General features: G+C 32.1%; 1 protein-coding gene and 1 long non-coding RNA gene across 2 annotated transcripts; one reads left to right on the plus strand and one right to left on the minus strand.

Annotated features, from left to right (window-relative positions):
- The first annotated feature begins 352 nt into the window (after positions 1–352).
- LOC115978352 (1-aminocyclopropane-1-carboxylate synthase 7) lies at positions 353–1,930 on the plus strand. Its single transcript, XM_031100371.1, has 3 exons — positions 353–523; positions 647–936; positions 1,054–1,930. Exons 1-3 carry the CDS (start codon positions 353–355, stop codon positions 1,928–1,930), a joined length of 1,338 nt encoding a protein of 445 aa, XP_030956231.1.
- Positions 1,931–11,705: 9,775 nt separating this feature from the next.
- LOC115974783 lies at positions 11,706–17,851 on the minus strand. The gene is made up of 6 exons (XR_004088013.1): positions 17,753–17,851; positions 15,062–15,099; positions 14,564–14,696; positions 14,290–14,462; positions 12,129–12,294; positions 11,706–11,931 (listed from the first exon to the last, which is right to left on the minus strand). It is a non-coding gene; the product is annotated as an uncharacterized LOC115974783 (long non-coding RNA).
- Between the last annotated feature and the right edge of the window lie 226 nt (positions 17,852–18,077).

Raw genomic sequence — 18,077 nt, forward strand, 5'->3', positions numbered from 1 at the left:
TGAGATAAAGAAAGTTTTGACAAGATGACAGAGGCTAACAGTTGTCACCAGAGATAAAAACGATATCTGTAAAAGGTTAGCTTTGATCTTGCTTACACTACAGAATCAATCATTGATATTTGTTCTTTCACTTATTGTTTTTTTATTTATTTTTTTCTTAGAGATGCGAAGGTCTTATTTTATGTCAAAGACTTCCTATATATAAAGGGGTCTTCGACAAAAGCCTTCATTCATTCAACAACACCTTCAGCAATCTTCTCTTTTCTCTCTCATCTCTCATATCCACAGCAGCTTTCTATGTAAAAAAAAAAAGAAAAGAAAAAAGGCTTCATTATTTACAAGAAAGCTAGTTATGGCTATAGAGATTGAGCAACCTTCTGTTGGACTATCAAAAGTAGCTGTTTCTGAAACTCATGGGGAAGATTCCCCATATTTTGCTGGCTGGAAAGCATATGATGAAAACCCTTATGATGAACTCAACAACCCCTCGGGAGTTATACAGATGGGATTGGCAGAAAATCAAGTAAGTGTGCACAAAGAGTCTATCAAACAGTTATTGCAAAAGCAAAAAGAAGAAACTTTTGTGTTACTGTTTCTCACTTTATATAATTTGCATGTTAACGTTTGTGTGTTGCTTCTTGAACAGGTTTCATTTGATTTGCTAGAAGCTTTCTTGGAAACACATTCAGAAGCCTCTAGCTGGGGAAAAGGAGTATCTGGATTTAGAGAGAATGCATTGTTTCAAGATTACCACGGACTTCTATCTTTCAGAAAGGCAATGGCAAGTTTCATGGAACAAATAAGAGGTGGGAGAGCAAAATTTGACCCTGAAAGAGTAGTCCTAACTGCAGGTGCAACTGCGGCAAATGAACTTTTGACATTCATTTTGGCTGATCCTGGGGATGCTTTACTAGTTCCAACCCCATACTATCCAGGGTAAGAAATAGTACTAGTACTTGATCAAACTTCCATTGAAATAGTTCATTTTATGTTATCTTGTTTATATGAATATATAACCTCGTACTAATGTCAATTTCTATTCTTTTTACTCAGATTTGATAGAGATTTAAGGTGGAGGACTGGTGTGAAGATTGTTCCAATCCACTGTGACAGCTCAAACAATTTCCAGATTACTCCTCAAGCTTTAGAAGCTGCATATAGTGAAGCAGAAGCCATGAACATCAAAGTTAGAGGGGTACTAATCACAAACCCTTCCAACCCATTAGGGGCAACAATCCAACGCTCAGTTCTTGAAGAGATTTTTGATTTTGTCACACGCAAGAACATCCATCTTGTCTCTGATGAAATCTACTCAGGATCTGTGTTTTCATCATCTGAGTTCATAAGCATTGCAGAAATCCTTGAAGCTCGTCAGTATAAGAATTCAGAAAGAGTTCACATTGTTTATAGTCTTTCCAAAGACCTTGGCCTTCCTGGTTTTAGAGTTGGCACGATATACTCGTACAACGACAAGGTTGTGACCACAGCTAGGAGGATGTCCAGCTTTACCTTAATTTCTTCTCAAACACAACATCTACTGGCCTCCATGTTATCTAACAAGGAATTCACTGAGAACTACATCAAGACAAACCGTGAGAGACTAAGGAAGAGGTATAATATGATCATTGAAGGTCTAAGGAGTGCTGGGATTGAGTGTTTGAAAGGTAATGCCGGGTTGTTTTGCTGGATGAATCTAAGTCCATTGTTGGAGAAACCTACAAGAGAAGGTGAATTGACTCTTTGGAACTCCATGCTGCATGAAGTGAAGCTAAATATATCTCCAGGCTCTTCTTGTCACTGTTCGGAACCTGGCTGGTTCAGGGTGTGTTTTGCGAACATGAGTGAGCAGACACTAGAAGTTGCATTGAAAAGAATCCATAATTTCATGGAAAAAAGAGAAAGAGTTAGAAATCTAATCTCTTCTCAGTAAATCTTCAATTTTTTTATGGTTTTACCCATTTTGATTCTTTGGGTGACAAAAACCATTTCAGGAATTGGGCTGGTCCCATTATTTTACTATACTGTAAATCAGATTGAATTGGAAAATATTTTGTTTTCTTGCTTTGCCAAGCAAGTTTCCCAGTAATTCCATTTGTCATTGAAGTAACACTGCAGAATTTTTCTCTCACTTGGAACTTTTTTTTTTTTTTTTTTTTGAGATAAAAGATAGAAACTTGGAACTATTTTATAATTCCTTTGACTTGATTACAATGACAGACCCAAGATTTTAAGCTAACAGGGATTGAAATATAAAGAAAAAATAAATAAACTTTAAATAGGCATCCATATAGACACCCTATTATATATATCAGTTTACTGTAGTTGTAAAAAATTTAGTTTCATCTTCTCTAATAATACATGATTTTTTTGGTTCTTTGATGATAAAATAGTTTTTTTTTATGCTAAAATATAATCACTATTGTGAATATTTTTATTTTTTTATTAAGTTTTTGAGTTTGATAGTTGCTATTTGGACCTAAGGGGGACCTAGGCCCCCTTGGGTCCCACTTAGTTCCGTCCATGCTTGGTCACCACTTAATTCTAAGTAAGAAATGAGTTTGTCTTGGAGTTCGCAACTAAGCATAGTCAACTTTGTGTATATTAATCAACATGCAGGGGACCAAATTTCTTGGTTAGGTTGGAATCTAAACACAGGAAATTCTTAACATTGACATTTGAATTTGATTTTTTGTCATGGTCGTGTCATGCATGATCACATAATAACCTGGCTTGATTAAGATGTAGTAATTAGATAAGGTATGCTTTGGTTTCCACACACTATAATGCTCTATACCAAACAAAAGTCCACCAATTGATATCATTAATTAAAAAGTAATGCAGTGGATTAGAATGAATAAACCTTAATTATGTTAATGTAATGATCAAATAGTACAACATTAGAGAACATATATAATGAAGATAATCTCATCGGCTAATCCTTCAAGCAAGGATTAATAAAAGGTAAGACATACAAGGTGTAATAAGCATAAAATTTTTCTCTTTTTTTTTTTTTGTTGATTAATATTTGGGTTTTTGGTTAACTTATCATGCATTCAGATCACGATATATAAAATATGTTTTATTGTCTATGTCATTACCATAGTGAGGAGTTCGGAACATATTTTTAAATTAAGTTTCCTGAATATTTTTTCTCAAAAAAAAAAAAAAAAGTTTCCTGAATATTTTAGCATTTACTTTAAAAGTTTGATTTGAGTTTAACAACTCTTTCTAAATTCAACTAAAACACAAACTGACAATGATTTAATGATATAATAAGGCATGGTTAACACAAACTGGCAATGATTTAATGATATAATAAGGCATGGTTAAGTAGCTTTTCTCATCTTTCAAACCGACATTACGCAAGAAAACTTTCTTCCATGCTAAAGTAATCACCTAACTTCCTTGTTAAACATGATTTTTAGTTTCCAATTAAGTAGTCAACTGTCATTTGCCTTAATCCAAACTCCAAATTGCTTTAGTTTAGATTTAATTTCTAGGATGTCAGTTTCAAAACTCTTTAACCTTTTTTTTTTCTTTTGGGTCATGAATTCATTGCAGGCCTTTGACTAACAGCCTATACTAATAGGCTAATAGGCTATTAGTATTAACTATCTATTTACTAATGTGAATTGCCTCAACGATGGTCGAGCTTAAATAGCTTACGCTCCAATTTACAATGATTAGGTAGTTTCACACTTCACAGCATTGGACAAAATTCGTTAACATTTTTAAAATTAAAAAGTATACAGTTAATAAAAACTTGGGTAATTGCATTTTTTTTCCCTTTAAATATGAAGTTTGTTCAAATTCGGTCCTTTAATTTTTTTTTTTTTTTAAATGTAACAATTTAGTCTCACATTCTATTTTAACTCTACTTATTGCTTTTCATCCATTTCTTACTTGTATTTTTGTTCAGTTTTAGTCCCTTAAATATGAGATTAGTTTGATTAATAATTTAATAGTGCCTTATAGGTTTAGATTGATTTTGGTCTCTTAAATATGGTGGGCTAGCTCAAAATCCTACCAGTCAACTAAAAAAAACGAATAACTAAATTGTTATGTTTTAAAATTTTGAAAGATCAAAATTGAATATTTTAAAATTGACGGACCAAAAATATAGTAAATCCCAAATTTCAGGTGCCAAAATTATATTATACACTAAAAATTTTAAATTTTTAATGAAAATCTTGTTCAAAGTAGCCACAAGATACCATCAAACACCAACTTATTATGCATCAAATTAGCAACTCAATTTCTTTAAAAGCTTATGTTTCAAGATATGTTTAAAGCAAAAGGAAATTGGGTGAAAAAGGGTTTGCCTTGCAAGTTACATTGAAAAATAAAGTTGTTTGATAGTATAATATTGGGAAGAACAAATTTAAAAATAAACTAAACTAAAAGCCTTGAGTAAAAGTCATTATAAAGGAAAAGAAAGCATATCCTTTCTCACGTGTAAAGGCTAATTAATGTAGTTAAGTTGGGATTTTTTTTTTTTTTTTTTTTGGTGTCTGTTTACGTAGAGTCGTAGACGTAGTAGAGTTTCGTGTTGACATTTTGTTACCGCCAAATACAAATATCCATACGCACCATACCAAACCTATCTCATTGATAGGATAGGAGTATTATCGTCAAAAAATCAACTGCGCCACGTTCATAAAAAAAAAAATCAACTGCGCCACTTTGATTTGATGTGCCCCAAAACACTTTGATATCCAACAAAACAAAAATCAAAAGTAAAAATGAAGCAAGCATTGAGTTCCACGTAAGTGTACCAAGTACAAGTACAACTGCTTGTTTGGATTTTAGTTCGACAAAATGGCAACTTTATCAATGAAAGCCTAAAAGGTTTTTAGTTGCGTGGGGCGGCTTAATGTATTTGAGTGCTTAGGCGAAAATTGGAATTGAGATTTTTTATATATTTAAATATAATTTTTTTTAAATTAGATATTACTTATACTCTATTATTTTGTTTTAAATGTAAAATTACTTCTAATTAAGATAAATCATGTAGATTTTTTTTGAAATTCTATAGACAACTTTTTATACCTGTTGATGTGACAGATTGATAGTAATAAGTAAAAAAAAAATGATGTTTGAATTTAGATAAAAACTAATAAAAGTTTCTTAACTCAACTTGTGAAAAACGGTGTTAGAATCTTTTTCCCTCTCCCTTGTGTGTATGTTTGTTTCTCAAAAAAAAAAAAAAAAAAACTTATGAAAAATGTTGTGAATTTTTTTTTTTTTTTTTTTTGTATTGCTTTTTTTTATAGAAGTGCTACATTCATAATATTTTCACAATAAATCATAGGTGTTAATTTGATACTGGTTCTAATTTGAACTCATCACTGAAATTCATTTTTTGTCGTCAATAATATCATGTAACAACCTACCACTTAAAATTTATTCTAAAAGTGTTGTAAAAAATGTTGTGAGCGTAACTTTTTTTTCTTGTTTTTCATTTGATAAAAAATTATTATTTTATTTATTGGATAATATTTGAATTTAATTAATACAATTATAATATTAATTAAAAAAAAAACCCTATTGGTTAAAATTTGGGGGCCTTTTTTCTACTTGGGGCCTTAGGCGGCCGCATCAGTTGCTTCACATATAGAGTCGACACTGGTTGCGTGATCATTATTGCAACAGAGGGAATCCCATGTGGATTGTTCACATTTGGTTCGATCAAAGCAAAGGCATTTTGGTCAAATGATAAAAAGTTTACTTATAGTTAAAAAAATATATATATATATATATATATTTGGAATCAAATCGCGTTTAAACTTGGGAAAATGAATTAAAATTAATAACCTCATCATACACGTTTGCACATGTAAAAAGATTTTTTTTTTTTTTTTTTTTTTAAAGCAATTAGAGAAAGAGAGACAAAGAGAAAGACAAATGGAAAAAGAAATCAATAATTTATTAAAAACAAATGGTATGTTCATACATTCTTAATTGAGTTTTGACTTTTGAGTGATTGTCTTCCTTTGAAATTAGTGGGAACCTAAGAATAAGGTTGCGTATGGGATAAGCTTATATTGTGCAGCTTTTTTTACTATTTAGCTTATTTTTAGTACTATTCATTGGTCCCATTACATTTTTTGGTACTATTTATGGGTCCCACCGTAGTATTTCAACTAATTTTTAGTTTTATCTACAATACTTTTAGTAAATAGTTTTCAATTTTAGCTAAATAAGTTGTTCCCAAACGGACCTTAAATGTGCATAATTGGATTTGTTTTTTAGAATTTGAAGAAGAAGGTGAAAATATGATAAAAATGGAGAGACATATAGAACTAAGTAACTGCTTGTTATTGGGAGTATAAAGTTAGTGGAAACGTGGGAGTAGATTTGCTCAAGAGAACAAAGAAAAAAACAAAACATGTTCGTAACTTTTTTTAAAAGAAAAACCATGTATTGGTAAACTACTTTTTTAAATTTATTTAAAATTTAGGAATTTTAAAATTAGTAATTTTATATATATAACCCTATTATTTAAACTTTTTAAACGGTATAATTTAAGAGTATTTTGGACATAAAACGTAGGAGTCCAAAATAATAGTATAGAATATTGATGAGAATTTTTTTTTTTTATGGGTCAAAAACTGAGGACCCTGGGTAATGGATTGGGCTTTTATATGAAACAATTCATTTGTAAGAGATCGGTGTTTGGACCAATAGTTGAGTTAAAACAATATTTCAATGTAGAGAACAGAAAAACAACACAAGCTAAACTTATAAAAGATAAAATCAATTATTGTTTATTTTGCCTTCCTCGGAACGTTCGAAGAATGTTTGTTCTAACATGGGAATACAAGACAAAGCTCTACTCAATATTACAAAGGTTTTATTCTCTTTCTCTTTTTCTGGATCAGATCTCTATACATGGGGGTCGTTTCCTATTTATAGCTCTAATGCTTCAATCCTAGCCATCCACCTGTAGAGTGGATGATTCTTCAAGTAAGATACTTGTCCCATATTTCTTCTCCCCTCCTTTTAAGGCTATGCCGAGCAGGTAACTAACTATTGAGACACTATTCAGGAGTCCTTCAGCCATTAATGTGACATGTTTGGTTGATATAGAGCATTTAATGTGGAGAGGACGGTGGCTTCGTCAGGAAGCTTCTTCCTACCCTTGCTCAGACTAGTTATTGTTGCTTTCCTCAGCTAACATCCTAGGCATGGTTCAACAATACTCCATCCCCCTCATGCAATTCCTAACTCCTCTCTTTCCTCAGTTCCTTCCTAGGATTACTTGAGCCCAGATCTTCCACATGAATATTTAGTTGGGCCTTCCTAGACTCCAACTTAGGCCCAATCTCCTTTAATTTATCTTGGCCCACAAATTTTTCATTGTGTATAGCTCATATGAAAGTTTCTTTTTGTTAAAACATAGTGAGGAAGAAAAAATTCATCTTCTAGAAGGGAAGGAAGAGAATTGTCTCCCATCTCATACCACATACACTTCATAAATCTAATAAATCTCTAGATTCCAGCATACCAAAAAACCAAAAAAGGTGCACAAAATTTGGAGAGACACACACAAAACAAAAGTTAGAATGATAATTATACAAAGAATATATGGAAGAATATTAGAAATATAAGCAAATCATGCAGGAAGAGGAAGCATGGGTTGTAAGTCATTTTTCTCAACAAGTGAGAGAGAACAATTTTTTTAATTGGAAACTTCTATTTTGTGAAATGTGTAGTTTCTATATCGAATGCACTATCCTTTAGAAGATATTTCTTTTAAAGAGTGTTACAAGTTATTTTACTTTTCCCTGGAGCTTGGACATTAGTTGCTTATACCCCCCCCCCCCTTCCCCAAAAAAAACACTATACTCATGGGAGTTTTTTTTTTTTTTTTTTTTTATTTTTTTTTTTTTTTTGAGAAACAACGCTCATGGGAGTTAATGGTCCATTTGAATTAAAGGGGAATAGAGTAGAAATGACCCAAAATTAGCTTATTTTTAGCTAACTCTACTCTACTCCTCTCCACTCCTCGTTCCTTCCCCCTCAATCCAAACAGGCTCTAAATCTATTTTAAAAGCTTTTCTTTTTTCTTTTTCTTTTTTTGTTAAAAAGAAACCACAAATCTTGTTGCCAAAAATAAAAATTAGTGTCATGATTCTGTTTCTAGATGTATGATGAAATTTATTATTATATTACTTACAAACTTAATAAAACATGTGGTGTTTATTTATACGAAGAAGAATTGATGTGAGAATCATTTTTTTGATGTGAACTTTATGTAACATTAACTTCAAATCTGCCAGATTTATAAATAAATATTCGTGAAAATAGGTTCAAAGTAGCAACAATAACACAAATGAAATTGTAAAGAAAGACCAAAATGTTAAATCAACTAATAATCTTGAGCATAAAATTTAAAATATTCAAATTCAAAGCATATATAAATTGCTTATAGATTGACTTGTGATGGATTAAAATGTGAAAACTGTTGTTGATGTTGAGCAACTTAAAAGCCTTCATGTAGAATTCTTGAGTAATTCTTTAATGTTTTCATCTACTTGATCGGATGACAAGAAGTTGATAAACATGGTTGTAGTGGTTGTATTTGCTAAGAAACCCTTGGAGATATTTCATTATCCTTGATGTCTCACTATGTTGCAATAAACCTTGGATGATTGTGTTAGATGTGAGATCATTAGGTGAACAACTGTTTTCATCCATTTTCTTGGAAAATTATTGAATACTCCAGGAGTACCGTAAATACATACTTCCCCCCTCACATGAATTATAGGTCCCATCATGAATTTAATTAGTAGGATCCACAATTATGTGAAATGAGGAAATAAGCAGATCACTCACTACATTTACTAACATCTTTTTGCAATTAATGGTCGTTGATTATTATATTGTAAGTCCAAACATTATGTTGTAACCCTTTGGTGGCAATACTATAAAAGAATTTTCTTGCAAGTTTTCCAACATAACACAAACCATCAATCAAGATATTGTAAACCATGATATTGTGGTTCAACTTCTTGTCTTCCATCTCTTTAAACAATGTCATTGTTTCAGCAAAATGTTTGTTCTTAAACAAACAATCTAACAAGACATGATAGGTTTGGGCATTTGTATGTTGGCCACTAGCTCGCATCTTATGAAATAGCTCTAGGACAGCTTGGGGACTCTCCCCTCGACAAAACCTCCTATAAGATGTTATAAGTCACAACATTAAGATTCATTCCCTTATTGGACATTTCTTGAAAGAGACATTATTAGTTCTTTTATTTTTGCAATATCCATGTTAAGCTAAAAATACTAGGTAAATGCAACTCATCTAGTCATCTCAACCTTTGTATTAAATGCTTTAATTGCATCATCCTTTTTCTGCTTTTTTTTTTTTTTTCTCTGCAAACAATACTCATCAATCAAAGAATTGCAAGTGACTGTGTCAAGTTTAATGCCTCTTTCAATCATCACATCAAAAACTCTTTTTTCCTCTTTCAATATCCTCTCTTGGCAAAGTGTGTACGTCCACTAATATGCTGAAGGAACATACACTTGGCATGATCTTCAATTCCTCTACACCATCTCATTCAATAAAGTAGTAACTTCCTTCCACCAGACAAAATTACATAGGCCTTGAATTAAGGAATTGTAAGTACTGATAAGGTATGGCTAAATGCCTCTGCTCCTTATTTCAAACATCAATTACCAATCTATCGTTCAGATAAACCATCTATAATTGTGCTATGGAGCACCACATCAAGAAGTTCAAATTTCCCTTTTTTCCATCTTGAGCAACCTAATAGCTATATTAGTCTCACCAATCTCTTACACAAAGCGTTGTGTTTACCATCGTTCCACAAGTAATTGTATCAGGTTCATACCCTTCCTTCTCCATTTCATCCACCAACCTCACAATTCCAGCAATGTTACCTTGAAGACAAAGCCCCTTGACAAGAGTGGTTAGAGTTATATGGTCTAGTTTTTCAAATCTACACAGTTAAATGGTAGAAGCAATTGATCAAAGCATTGAGAGTATAGACACCAGGAGGGATTCCTAGTGATTCCATATCTCTAATTAGAGTAACCACAACAGAATAATGTTTCATTCTTGCAATCACACCCAACAATGAGTAAAATCCACAATGGAAGGCAAAGGGCGCATGTGAAAGTTAAACAAGCCTAAGGCATGACTAGCATTCCTTAATTAACAAACAATACTTTCTGCATTTAAAAACCCAAACAAAAAGTATTCTGTAATCTGTAATACTTTGTCTCACAGAGTTTTCATTTCCGCTACTTGGCATGGTGATACTTTTACTTGCCCGAAAGATTCAAATATTGGCCCATTAACAAGCAAAATCTTTCTGCATTTAAAAACCCAAACAAAATAAATTACTTGACAAAAATCAATTTTTTTTACTATTGTTTTAATAAAATATTTGATACCTAGTTAATTTTTAAACTTAATATAAATATTTCTAAATTTTTTTAATTTATTTATTATTGTATTGTATTGTTGTTTTTCAAAAAATATTGTCTACCCATATCTCCTCATTTGTTCAAGTGATTTCACATTGATAATATTGGCTGTGAGTATTTTTCAGGTAATCTCGTAAATAAGATAAGTACATCTTTAAATGAGAGTAAATTTAGGGAATGAAAAAAAATAAATAAATAAAAATTAACTGAACCTCATGCACACACACTCACTTGGACTTTGCCCAATCCTAAAAATTGAGGCATTTAGGTGGTAGAATATGCAAACATATATTCTCAGCTTTAAACCAATCATTTATTACCAAATTTTAATAATTTCTAATTTTTTTAAGTATAAATATTATTAAAGAAAACAAATAAGAATGGCACCCTTAATTCGACCAACCCCGTCCTGTTGGTATAGCTAAAAACAAACACTTCCCAATGTACTTAAAAAGCAACAATTTTATTTACTTATTTATTTATTTTTATACAAGATAGAATTTCTACTCTAACCTAATCTAAGTGTATATGTGTGTGAAACTTCCTCCTGCAACAATTTTAATAATTGCTAATAGTGAAAGTATATTCAAATTAATAACTATTGAGAAAAATATTATATATATAACACAGAAGATGTTTGAGGGCCTAAGGCCTCTCCTATACGAATTAAATTTATCATGGGTTCCATTTTGAACAATCATAATGTTTTAGTCAATTCTTATTAATGTTTCACTAAATGCTTTAAATAGTGAAATTCAATTTATAATTCATTAAATTTATGACAATCCTTAGGAGCTTTGTCCATAGAAATACATGTTTTATCATGATTTGAATTTTGGGAAAGCTATTTACTTTTCAATCATCAATAAAATTGTATGCATAAATTTTTTATCTCTTTTTTTTTTTTTTTTGGTCGGAGGCGAATCATATATACAGAACAAAATAAAGTATTATATTAGGATTTTTGGGAAATCAGATATTATATTTTTAAAAATAAGCAGAACAAAATAAATGTATGATTAGGCTATAATGTCACTGACAAGATTTTTAAAATTGATGACCTCATTCGATAGAATCTAATACTATCATTAACTCTCCTTTATATATATAGTATCTTTAACTCTTAAATGCTGAGGATTATTGCAATAGCAAGTAAAAGTTACCAATCTTGAGGATAAGGTGACAAAATAAAAGTTTTTAATGATATAGATGGACATATGCCAAAACTTCAGCTGGAAAATAGCTCAGCAACTTAAAAGTCACTAGTAAATGATTTCCTGATTTACAAATTTCTTATTTTCCTACCTATCGAATGGGTACTGTGGAGTGAACACTGATAAAGCAAGAAGAGAATATAGAAATTTGGCAGGAATTAACAATATTAAACATTTTTCTCATGATGCTTTTCCTTTTAGCAACAGGTTACTGTAGTAGCTTGTTTAAAGTATGCTTCAGCATAAACCAAACCTGAAACAAGAATTAATACATGCGCTTTAGAAGAAGAAAGATGGGTGCACAAAATAGTTGAATGGATTCATTAAATACTGAATCATTTGTAATAGCAGGGAAAAAAAATATATGAATTTTAATGTTGTCATGCAGGGGAACCAATGAAGGTGATCATAATATAGAAAATTCAGAATATAAAGGCTGCTAGCACTTACCAAGTCACATTTCATTTATTATAAGGCTTTTAAGACTTCAGACCACATTGTAGGAGAAACAACTACCTTTTTTGGAATAAATGGAGATACAATCTCCAATTCCCTCGCATCTGGAACAATAGCAAGCTTGTCTAGTAAATAGCTCCAGATAATTCCACTCAACTTGCTAAAAGATGATGGTAATCATTGTATTAATTTCGAATGCCTATGATCAGCATTAACTCTAAATTTGATCTACAAAGTGAAATTAATCACCTTGGATCCAGCTGATTCATGAATTAAGAATGAATGTCAAACCACTTGTGATGGATTAAGTTAATAAGCATTTCTTTCATCCATTTTAGAGAGTGAATTTTATGATGACTAATCTAGGAGAAATCATTCATTCCTATGGGATGAATCCTCCCATAGGAGTGAATAATTTCTCGCTAAACTAGAGCTTTGCTTTACAAGATTGCAATGTATGTCACCCATCTCTTAGTCAACATACAAAGAAGCATGTAGATAATTGTCAGCAACTTCCTTAGGTAGACCACCTAACCAAACTACCCTACTCAAAATTGACTACCAATTCCAACGTTAATACAGCTCTAGAAAGCATATGAAACATATATTCAGGTTACAAACATGCATAAAAAGTTAAATGCATCATATCACAAATTACACTAAAATATTCCTTTCAGCAGAACAACCATGTCATTCTTACAAAACATTTAACATGCAACTCATAAATGTAGTCTAATCAGGTCAAACACTTCAACCATGTCAATCTCCCAAATATAATGTCTGTGCATTAAAATGATGCTTCTGACAAGTGTTTATATGGCATAAATTAAGGGGGGCCTAAATCTTACATTTTCTGGATCTATTTCTAAGAAAGTGTTATTTGTATCTTTGATAGTTCTTAAACAAAAGTATTTACATTTGATTGAAAGAATATACTGCTTGAAATATTACTAATGCATGTAGAAATGAGTATAATTGGTCTAGCATATGTATGGAGTTAGAATTCATTTTCTTCTTCTCAAACCCTTGAATTGGAATCTCTAGTATCTTAGGATTCATATGTTTGGACATGGGTCTGCACCAAATTGAGTTTTGTATTTCTAGATATAAGGTCCATCAGCATAGACATTCCAATATCTTCCAATGCTCTGCCCATTGATCCACACTTGTGACTTGACCCTTTACCATGCTTCTCATGTCCAAAGTGAAGGGCTCTTCTAGTTCTGGTGCATCTAAATGTCTCAACAGGTTCAAGTGACATGTTGCCAACCTAATCAAATAGCATAAAGAAAACACATAAACAGTTGTTACAAAGACTCCTAGGTTCTCAAACTTAAACCATGTCAGTGGTTGTTTCTCTGCCACTAAGGAATATTGCATCCACTCAACTGATGAGACAAAGCTTAGAGAACGTAAATTCAAGGAAGGATCAACAAATACAGACCTTCAAAATCCTTATCAACCTATTCAAATCCTAGTCTTCCAACTTTTCCCCAGCATCATTGAACTCAACCCACGCCTTGGACTTGCAAAAATTCATGAAGAAGTACCAAGCAATCCTAGACAAGTACCAAGCAGAGCACTTATGAAATAGATGTTTTAGTAACCACTGCCATTACATAGACCAAAATCTCAAGACTGAATCAAGCATGCAACCACCAGCCCAGCTACCCCTTTGGAACTGTACATGGCCTTCTGCAACTTCCCACTCGATCAAAAAAATGATGCAAATTCCCATAGTATTAATTAATCACAACAAAGCTAAATAAAAAGAAGAAGCCATACAGGAGCGACTGTTTAGATTCACACGCATTTATATGTAAACAAACATGAAAACGAGGAGTGAGAGAGTAAAGAAGGCAACATCAGAAACCTCTTGTAAGACTGGGTCATATTTAAATCATACTACTGATGTTCCAAGTCTGATAAATAATCTGTTGAGGATCCATAAACGATCCCAAAGTATTTGGACTAAGGCTTAGTTGTTATTGTTGTTGTTGTTGTTGTTGTTGTTGTATATATTTAGTGCATGTCACATCAATATTAATAAAAGCAAAACACTATCAATTAATGACTCAATCAAAGATTGGGAAAACAAACAAAATTTTATTTATCAAATTCACATCAAGGAATGATAAGGGAGTCAAGCATTTACCAGCACCACCATGGAGTCTCTTACAACAATGACCACTAAGCTAACACATGAAACCACTCTACGGCAGAGCTTCTCTAATTTTCCATAGCCTTTACATACTGCCTACCACCTCCAAACTGCTTAATAAATTTCTATTTGGCCCATAACTTTTTTGCAAGTGATTTTGTTGAAGCCTGTGAAATAAAATGAGATTTATTCAAGTTCCAATTTATCAATAGAAAAAAATATATATAAATACAAAATGGAAGAAGGAAAGAAAAGAAGAAGATTTAACTGAAGTAAATGTATAAGGAGAAAGGCTTCCATCTTCCTTCTCAATCTAAAGCAAGACCCTATTACTTAACACAGAATTTGACAATGATAGGTTGGGCAATGTAGCATAGAGTCTCCAAATACTAAAATTTTACCTGAACACAAATATAGGGAAATTTTTTAATACAAAATGTTAATGCATACCCATTTATATATATATAAAAAAAAGGACACTTTAATCAAACTGACAGCTCTGCATGCAAAGTGGAAGCAAATTGGAAATTCATAGATTAACTTGTCTACAACATATTCCATAATGGCAGCCAAATCCAAAGAGTGGGTTTCTTGTAAATAGAGCCACGTACAATTAAAGGCAGGCTGTTTATAAAAACTTCATCCAGAATATGTTTTCATGTCAAAACCAAACTAAAAAATGTTTGAAGGTCAATTTTCAAATCAAGTCCAAATAAGTCAAAGCTAAACTAAAAATTTATGGTGGAAGAAAAAGCATATAGCTGACCTGCCTGACCATTTTTCAATGTTTGTGTTCTTCAATATCTGCACAGGCATGCATCAATTATCAATCTAATAAATATTGAGAAGAAAGTAATATAACTTTGAAGAGGGAAGAGTCATAATGGTGAACTGAATTGAATTGGGAAGTCAAGCAAAGAAGAACAGGAAGGAAAAAAAAGGGGGGGGGGGGGGGGGAAGGGGGTGGTTTACATAGGATGTTAACCACAATAATGCAAAGCAACCAGACAGTTAGAGGCATCTGATGGTTTTCATATTCAATCCATAGTAAATTATGAGCTAGATGAATAGTTAATAGGGAAAACAGGTGCATGCATATTAGAAGCATTGTCAGAATTTGAGAAGTCAATGAAATGTTAGTAGATAACTAACAAAAAAAAAAAAAATCACAAGTTTGGAGTATAACACATATTCTTCTACTTTGATTTTCAAACTTGTTATTTTGTTACTCAAAACAGCAAATGTCGAAATGATTAAATTGTGAAATTATTTGTATTGCACTGCAACCTAAGTTGGTTCTCTCTTAGACATTGCAAGAAGAAGCAGGTAATTATCAACTACCACCTTGAGTTGATAAACAAACCAAGCTACACAAATAAAAATTGTTTTCACAGTTCACTGTACATATAGATCCACAAAGCTTAAAGCACTTGCTGCACGATATAATAGGCAGTGTTATAATGTGCTTGAGCATTATACCTATATTGCTGTCCATAACATTGAACGTACATCCCATAAAAAACAATACTTTGAATTTTCAGGAGTCAAACTTTTGAAAAGAAAAGTTCATTAAAAATAGAAGGATGTGAACAATAACAAAATAGAATTTTTTTTATAGAAAAAATCTCGAATGGCATGTAAAGAAACATCACTTTATAAAAATTAAATATCAACTTCCAATAAATACACATACTCATTGTATGACTAGCTGTTAGATTTTGAAAGTTGTTCTTGATGTTAAAAAACTAAAAGCCTTTTTTTGATAAGTAATAAAATTCATTTAAAAAAGCAGAGAAAAAAAAAAAACACGGGCCGTGTGCTAGAAGCTACAAGGGAAAAAACTAAGTAAAAATGAAAGTACAAAAATCAAGCATATCAAGAAAAGAAATAAAAGTAAAAACACCCGTAGCATTTGCCCAATCAAACAAAGTTTGAAAAAAGAGAAGCTTCAACTCATGAATTGATCTTTCATTCCCGTCAAAGGTACGCGTATTCCTTTCCCTCCAAATGACCCACATAAGACAATGAGTGATCATTCTCCAAAGCACCTTAGATCTGAGTCTGTTGAACTTGTTTGACTAACTTGCCAAAAGTTCCACAACACTACGCAGCATGACCCAATGAACCTCAAATAGCGAATGCACTAACAACTCTTGAGATTCTGAGCAGAGTAGGAGTAAGTGGTTAGTTGTCTCCTCATTGCACATACAACACCAATCCATCACCACCACTTTAAGTTTTTTATTTTTTTTAATTTTTAAACTAAAATCCTTCATTGCTATTGAATTAACTCTTGAAGTGCTATATATGATGGATTCGCAAATAACAAGTCAACTAATATTGTTGTAGTGGCCAAATTCACTGATAAGCTAGGAAGCATGGACACGGACACAGACACAGGTACCGGTACGGACACACGACCAATTTTTGAAAAATTATAATATGAAACAACTGATATGACACGGGTACGACACAAATACAACACCCTAAATGTCGTGTCCGTACTTCCTAGCTGATAAGCGCTTATTAACCATTATCATAACAAGTTCCATATCCTTTGATGTCTCATTATGTTGTGATAACTTTATGTTGCAGTAACCCTGAGATACTTGTGCTATATGTGCAAACCATTCCCATCCATTTTCTCAAGTAGTTCACCCGCTTCATCTATTAGTCCCTCTTTGCAAAGCCCTTTGATCATAATATTGTAAGTTGGAACATTAGGTTGCAACCCTTTGCTAGCAAGACTATAAAAGAGTTCTCTTGCAATTGAAAGTTTTCCATTGTTACACAAACCCGTAATCAAGATGTTGTAAATCGCGATATCGGGGTCCAACTTGGTGTCTTTCAACTCTTGAAACAATGCCATTGATTCAGCAAAATGTTTGTTCTTAAATAAACCATCTAACAAGACATGATAGGTCGGGGGATTAGGATGTTGGCCACAAGCTCACATATTATGGAATAGATCTAGCGCAACCTGGGGTCGCCACTCAGTCAAATCCACCTATAAGAGTGTTGTAAGTCATAACACTAGAAGTCACACCCTTGTTGGACATTTAACAAAAGAGACTCATTGCATCATCAATTCTTTTATTTTTGCAATGTCCATTGATCAATATGCTATAGCTAACAATCACAAATAATCATAATAAATAAATACATAATAATAGTGTCTATCTTACAATAAATTCACTAAGTCAAAATTTGAAATAAGTATTCATGAAAATGCCAAATCTTATGATAGCAATATGTAACAGTAACTTCACATCTTTTAAATTTTGAAATAAATATTTATGAAAATAGGTTCAAGGCAGTAAGATTAACGCACAAAGAAATTGCAAAGTAAGATCAAACGGTTAAAGCAGCAAACAAGCCTGTGCATAAATTTTAAAAGAAATATAATCATGTAAAAAGAATCAAATTCAAAAGGCATATATATATATATATGACTTACAGATTGACTTGTGATGGGTTAAAATATGAAAGTTGTTCTTGACTTTGAGCAACTTAAAACTTAAAAGCCTTCATGTAGACTTCTTAAGCAATTCTTGAATGTTGTTATCTGCTTGATTAGATGACAACAAATTAATAAACATGGTTGCAATGGTTGCACTTGTGGAGAAACCCTTCTCAACCATTATGTGGAGATATTTCATTGCCCTTGACGTCTCATTATGTTGCAATAAACCTTGGATGATTGTGTTAAATGTGCAATCATGAGGTGAACAACCATTCCCTTCCATTTTACCAAGCAGCTCACTTGCTTCATTTATAAGCCC

Source organism: Quercus lobata, chromosome 2, assembly GCF_001633185.2.
Source record: "Quercus lobata isolate SW786 chromosome 2, ValleyOak3.0 Primary Assembly, whole genome shotgun sequence".
Classification (NCBI taxonomy): Eukaryota; Viridiplantae; Streptophyta; class Magnoliopsida; order Fagales; family Fagaceae; genus Quercus; species Quercus lobata.

Excerpts from the sequence above, each read along its gene's own strand:
- LOC115978352 (XM_031100371.1), top strand. The coding sequence starts at position 353 with ATGGCTATAGAGATTGAGCAACCTTCTGTTGGACTATCAAAAGTAGCT. Across the intron at positions 524-646 it reads TGGGATTGGCAGAAAATCAA|GTTTCATTTGATTTGCTAGA; the intron begins GTAAGTGTGCAC and ends CTTCTTGAACAG. Across the intron at positions 937-1,053 it reads CCAACCCCATACTATCCAGG|ATTTGATAGAGATTTAAGGT; the intron begins GTAAGAAATAGT and ends CTTTTTACTCAG.